Here is a 6,014-nt window from a genome sequence, read left to right as displayed (position 1 = left end):
GTTTCAATTTGAGGTATTTTGAGTCTTTTTCTTTTTATGCCACTTTCTGCTTTTACTCCACTACATTACAGAAATATTATACTTTTTACTTCATTACAACTATTCTACTATAAGACAGCTTTAGTTACTAGGTACTTTACAGGTTAAGACTTTTTCATACTAAGCGTATGAAGAGCTTATAAAATATGTTTTAAATTAGACTACCGAAGAGTTATTACACAAGTGCAGCTGAAATGATTAGCTGATTAATCAATTAAAATAAAATGAATGAATGACAACTATTTTGTTAACTGTAATTTTGCATATTAATACATTTCATATTCCAGGTTCACAAATGTGAAGATTTGCTTCTTTTCCCTTTAATCATTTTAATTTCCCATGATACTATATTATATCTTTTTACAAATCAATTGATTATTGGGAAAATAATCAGCACATAAATGAAAATGAATGATAATAAAAATGATAATTAGTTGCAGTCTTAAAAATTGTTAAAAATGAACATCACCTCAACCAACTACTTTTAGAGTAGAGAATTAAAAATCCTGCTTCTACATTAGTGCATGAGAAACCACATTTCCTGATTATACTTTTACATGTAACAGATTCTTTTTAGACTGTGGTATGTAGTACAAAGTACCTTTACTTAAGTAAAATGACTGAATACTTCCTCCAGAACTGCTGAAACCTGGAAAAGATGCTTTCTGTTTCTCCGCTACTAGTACCACTACTTGTAAAACATTGATTTACCAGCAGGTGGGAGTGATGTGTTTTGAAAATGAACTGTACACAGTGCAATGTGTTATGACATGCATTTGATGTTATCTATTTCATATTTTATGGTTAATACAGTATGAAATGAAGCATAATGAATCATGAAGACAGTATCTCCAGACAAACATACACACACAATATTGTTTTTACCTGTGTTTTTTATGATGTAGTATTTTTTTTCTTTTTTTTTTACTACACACACACACTTTTAGTACAGTGGCATTCAGAAGTTGCACTACTCAGGGTCAGAGTTGTCAGAATTGGTTGTTGTAGAGTTTAAATGTATGACATTCCACTTGTTTGCGTTGTGGTGAATCATCAGATTTATGTATTACATACCAAACATCTTACAATTCAAAGTGATTTTAAAATGTGAAGTTAGAAAAGCATCAAACATAAACATAAGATACTTAATTTGGCATGCAACACAGTTATATATTTCAAATCTATCATCTTTAAATTTAAGGGTCAGGGTCTTCCACATCAAATACCATCCTGCGTGAAGTAGGGTTAGGGCTAATAATATGTTTTATCCAGCTGTAATAAAGGGAGACCCGAGTGTACACACCATATTTCCCAACCTTTGCGCATTCTTCCCCCCAGCTCACGATGCCAGTCAAGAACCACGTATCATGAATGCTGTTTGCGTGAGGACCTCCACTGTCCCCCTGACAGGCATCTTTGGCCTCATCATAGTATCCTGCACAGAACATGACAGGAGTGATTCTGTTACTGCTGCTGTCTTTACACTCTGTCCGATCTGTGAAGGGAACTTCGACCTTCTGCAAAGTGTCAGCCGTTAATCCAAGGAAGCGTGTTCGTCCCCAGCCACTGACCATAGCTGGGGAAGACGCCTTCACAAGGTCCTCAATGAAAGCCTTCGGCCCTATGCAGATGGGTCGAACTGTTGTTGAGAAAATGATAGGGCTTTCGAGGAAAATGAGGGCAATGTCATGGTTGTACAAGCTCACACTGGCGTTGTAGCGTGGGTGTATGCGTGTCTCCTTCACTTCATAATCCTGCTCTGTGTCCTCGTGGATGTAGATGTTATGCTCTCCTGCAAGTAGAGATATTAGATACAGATATCACTAATTCCCTGAATAGATTTGCTCTACAGATAAAACACATGAGGTTGATGTCCCAAAGGAGAGATGGCAAGAGAATTTTCCCTTTAAAGTGTAATAGACTGCAAGAAATTAGATATTATTTCACTGACACACAAAACTCTGCTACAAAGCTTTGATTATAAAGGTTGTTTTCTTGATTCACTGATTGATTGATATAGTCTATAAAGTGCTTGAAATGCTAAATTTAAAAAAAAAAAGATATTCAGGTTATTATCACAAGTAAATCAGCAAATCTTCATAACTGAGAAGTCAGAACAATATCATATTTTCCTCAAATTAATTACCAAACGGTCGACTAATAAATAGAAAAAAAATCTGTGAATCTTACCTACTCTGATGAAGAAGGAGCCTTGTCCTTCCACCAGGCAGTGAGCAGCAGTGATAACCCAGCGTTCACTGAGAATGGAACCTCCACAGAACAGATGACCACTGGGACGTGCTATCAAGGCTACCTGGATAAAAGAGGGAGAAAACAGCTGTGAGTAGCTACATGAAAATGATCACACTGTACCTACTGTTTCTTTATGTAACAAAACCTGCAACAAATACTTCTACGTTCATACAATACCTGCCATGGGATCTCTCCTGGTATTACCACCTCTCCACCCACAATGCGCTTACGAACTGTAATCGGCACCTTAGTGGGGGCCTCAGTGTCACTGTGGACCCACAGGGACACATTCTCTAGTGGCTGTTTTTTTACAGAGACATTCGTGGCTGGAAATAGGGCTGTAGTACTGGCTGGAGTCGAGGGAGGTGATGTGGTAGAGTTGATGCTGGTTAGTGAAGTAGTAGGCAGGCTTGCACTCTTTTTAAGCAGAGACCTTGATAATGCTGAACGCAATGTTGTCAGGGCGGTTCTGCCACATGGAAATTCAACTGGTGATGTGAAAAAAGAGGATTGACATCATGGTATTAAGAGTTATTGTCATCGTATTGAGTGGAGAATTCATTTAGAAAGATCTTGATACCTGCTGGTTCACAGTTCAGCCCGTCCTTCATAAGCCTGTATCCTGTCGCACAGGAGCATTTTGCTCCAACGGTTGCCTTTGTCTCACAGAAGTGCATGCAATCTCCGTTGTTCACATCACACCTTTTTGCTATAGCTGAGGAGAAAAAAAACAAAAACATTATTAATTCAAACCCATCCTCTTATTACACATTATATTATATATAGGTTTTCTTGCTGTAATTATTCCTCTTGTACACAGTTAACTTCAGAAAAACTCTTTTGCACTGAACAAAGGCTGTAGATTTACTCATATGAGCAGGAGGAGTTATTACAACAAGTAAAACTTATTTCGGTGTTCCCATAACTACTGTTTTAAGACAGACTTGAAAGATTGTGAACCTTTCATTTAAGAGCACGTCTTCAACTGTCAAATAAATGTGTGATTCAGGTAAATACAATCATTGCTCTCAGAGAGGGCACTTTGGCAGCTGTTTTTAGAATATCCACAAAGACAAATAATCTAATTTTGGGATCTAAAACCAGACTGACGCTCGATGTGAGCCATTGATTTGATTTAGAAATAAGAAGGGTGAAAAGGGCAGGCTGGCTGTTTATCCTTTGAGACCGACATCTGATCATATCAGATCTCATATTCTCAGAAAATTTGGATCATATAGCATAAAAATCATTTTTTTTCTGATCCCACTTTTAAATTGAGCAACAGGACTTTCACTTACCAATCCCACAGTTCCTGCCAGTGAAGCCTGGTGTACATGAGCAGGTGTAATAGCCAAGGTGGTCTTGGCATGACCCCTGGTTCAGACATGGGTTTGATTCACATTGATTGCCATCTGAAAAAATCCTGACACTGATGAGCTCATTTTGTATTGATAGAGCAATGTTTACTCATGGAAGAAAGAGAAGAGAAAGGTCTAGAGACTTTAGCAATGACTAGAACTGAAAAAGAAGATAACATGAAAGGTTAACAGAAAGAAATTTTACATAACAAACATTCTTACCTATATACCGTGCCCAGAACGCCATCTGAAATCCAAAGTGAAGTCTCTGATGAGGATAGAAAAAGCAAGAATATGTATAAAATAAAAACAAATAAAATAAATACTCACCGTCTTTTCATCATTCTCAAAGATCTCCCTGGCCTCTTCCAAGACACATATTTCCTCAATACACTCTCTCTCCAAGTCGCCTTCCATCAACTCCTCAAACATACCATAGTTATAGCGTTTGTGTCTCTGCAGAACGTTGACAGCTGCCTGACTGGACAGGAACACTGGGCCTGAGGCTGGAGCCGGGGCTGGAGTGACAAAAAAAGGAAAATATAGTCACACTTTGTCTGACTGTGTTTCAATAACTATCTTCATCTCATAGGTCACAACCACGACAAATATCTAAAGTCTACGGATATTCTTTTGTAGGTGAATAAAGTAAATAAAACAGACGATCCCAACACAAAGTAAGATGGCACAACTAAAATAAACCTCAACTCAAAAAGAAATTAATTATGAGGATCAAACCTCCATAGCTCAGCTGAAAGTCCAAAAGCAGCAAACATAAGAAAAAAGAAGAAGAAGAAAATAGTGCCATTTTAAACAGCCCTGTTATCCTGATATACACACACTGGACTATCACTCCAAAGTACAAAGCTATGTTTGCACATGCACACTCACAATTAGTTGCATGTTTGTTCAAAGAAAAACATACAGTCTCTGTTTGAAAAAGACAGTGTGTCAACACCCGCATGTACTGAGTGGCTCGACAGATTTGTATTTATGTGTAAATTAACAAGCAGTAGTGAAATCCTGGAAAACCCTCTGTTTCTGTGTCAACCTATGCCTTGATTGTCATGACTGGTCAGGCATGTTGTTGTTCTGGCTCAGATAAGATTACCAGTGTTCTGCCATAAAAGTTCCTAAATTTATGTATACAAAGGTAGCCATAAACCACATTTCTTTTGATTTTCAAAGCATTATAATCAACAAATGTGTTTTTAAATCAACAAAGAAATGCCTTATTCGCGTTTTAATCATGTATGAAATCTCAACACAAACAGTGGTTTGATGTTTTCTTTCTATATTCTTTCATTTATTCTTCTACATGTTGAATATTCTGTGTTAGCTGTCCCTTTAAACCTTTAAGTCTTTTACATTGTAATGTATTGGTATCTGTGCAGCTATCTTGATTGTTTTAATTTGTTATAAAAATAAGCTAATAATAATAATAATAGCCTAACTGAAGTATCCTCTTCTGTGCCCAGGCTAAAAGCAATGAGTTACTAAAATGCACTTTGGACCTTTCACCACAAGATGGCATACATACACCTCAGTCATTTGACATAACACAATAATAGACAATACAGAGATTGGTGTTAGGATCAGCACAGAGACAGCTCTCATTTACAATATATTACTATAGTTATCTGAACAGGGAAAGCACAAACACACAAGAGAGTGATTAACAGGACAAAAAAAACATTTACATAACATTTAGGACAGGATATGGACACTTTTATATGTATATGTATATCTAGAATAGTAATTTTCTTTTGGTCAGTGCTTAATCAATACCCAGGATGTGATGCAGTGGTCAAGGGTGATATGAAGCTCGTGCTGATTCAGCGTGCCAGCTAAAGATTTAACTCCGGTGTCATTTTGTGGTCTGGCGTATAATATGCAACCAATCACTGGCTCTGAAATCCCCCCAGAGGGAGTCCAAAGTCTTCTTGAATGTTGGCAAGTATTGACCGGAGGCATTTATATCTCATTCAATCGTTCAGAGGCTGAATAATTCATACTTGAGTAATTAACACTGTCTGCTCAATACAAGAGCTTCTCGATCATTTCCAGCCAGGATGGATATCAGAATAAAGTAGTGTGCTAAAGATACTTGATGCCTGGAAGAGTTTTCTGAGGTTTTCACAGGTAATCCAACTATAGTCCAAAGCATTACTGCATGCACACTCTGCACTGTCCTCGTTGAGTCATATTTCTAAATCTAAGTCTGTTGCTGAGCCTTGTGGAGAGGCTTGATAACCCCAATGGCATACTTTCCACACAGCCTCTCAGCCTAGTTTAATAGCACGGTGGACACAGACCATTGACAGGGCTTACTATAATATGTACAGGAGAAAATAGCAACAATGT

At 37.5% G+C, this 6,014-nt stretch overlaps 1 protein-coding gene across 1 annotated transcript; it reads right to left on the bottom strand.

Annotated features, from left to right (window-relative positions):
* Positions 1-914: 914 nt before the first annotated feature.
* f9a (coagulation factor IXa) lies at positions 915-4,538 on the bottom strand. The gene is made up of 8 exons (XM_010736601.3): positions 4,389-4,538; positions 3,981-4,168; positions 3,873-3,897; positions 3,591-3,704; positions 2,873-3,007; positions 2,470-2,780; positions 2,230-2,353; positions 915-1,831 (listed from the first exon to the last, which is right to left on the bottom strand). Exons 1-8 carry the CDS (start codon positions 4,456-4,458, stop codon positions 1,236-1,238), a joined length of 1,563 nt encoding a protein of 520 aa, XP_010734903.3. The 5' UTR covers positions 4,459-4,538; the 3' UTR covers positions 915-1,235.
* Positions 4,539-6,014: the final 1,476 nt, after the last annotated feature.

The sequence above is a fragment of the Larimichthys crocea genome, chromosome I (assembly GCF_000972845.2).
Source record: "Larimichthys crocea isolate SSNF chromosome I, L_crocea_2.0, whole genome shotgun sequence".
In the NCBI taxonomy this organism is placed as follows: domain Eukaryota; kingdom Metazoa; phylum Chordata; class Actinopteri; family Sciaenidae; genus Larimichthys; species Larimichthys crocea.
This window is presented reverse-complemented; position numbering and strand designations above follow the sequence as displayed.

Excerpts from the sequence above, each read along its gene's own strand:
- f9a (XM_010736601.3), bottom strand. The coding sequence starts at position 4,458 with ATGGCACTATTTTCTTCTTCTTCTTTTTTCTTATGTTTGCTGCTTTTG. Across the intron at positions 3,898-3,980 it reads TTGAGAATGATGAAAAGACG|ATGGCGTTCTGGGCACGGTA; the intron begins GTGAGTATTTAT and ends TTTGGATTTCAG. Across the intron at positions 3,705-3,872 it reads GTTCTGGGCACGGTATATAG|ATGGCAATCAATGTGAATCA; the intron begins GTAAGAATGTTT and ends GGATTTTTTCAG.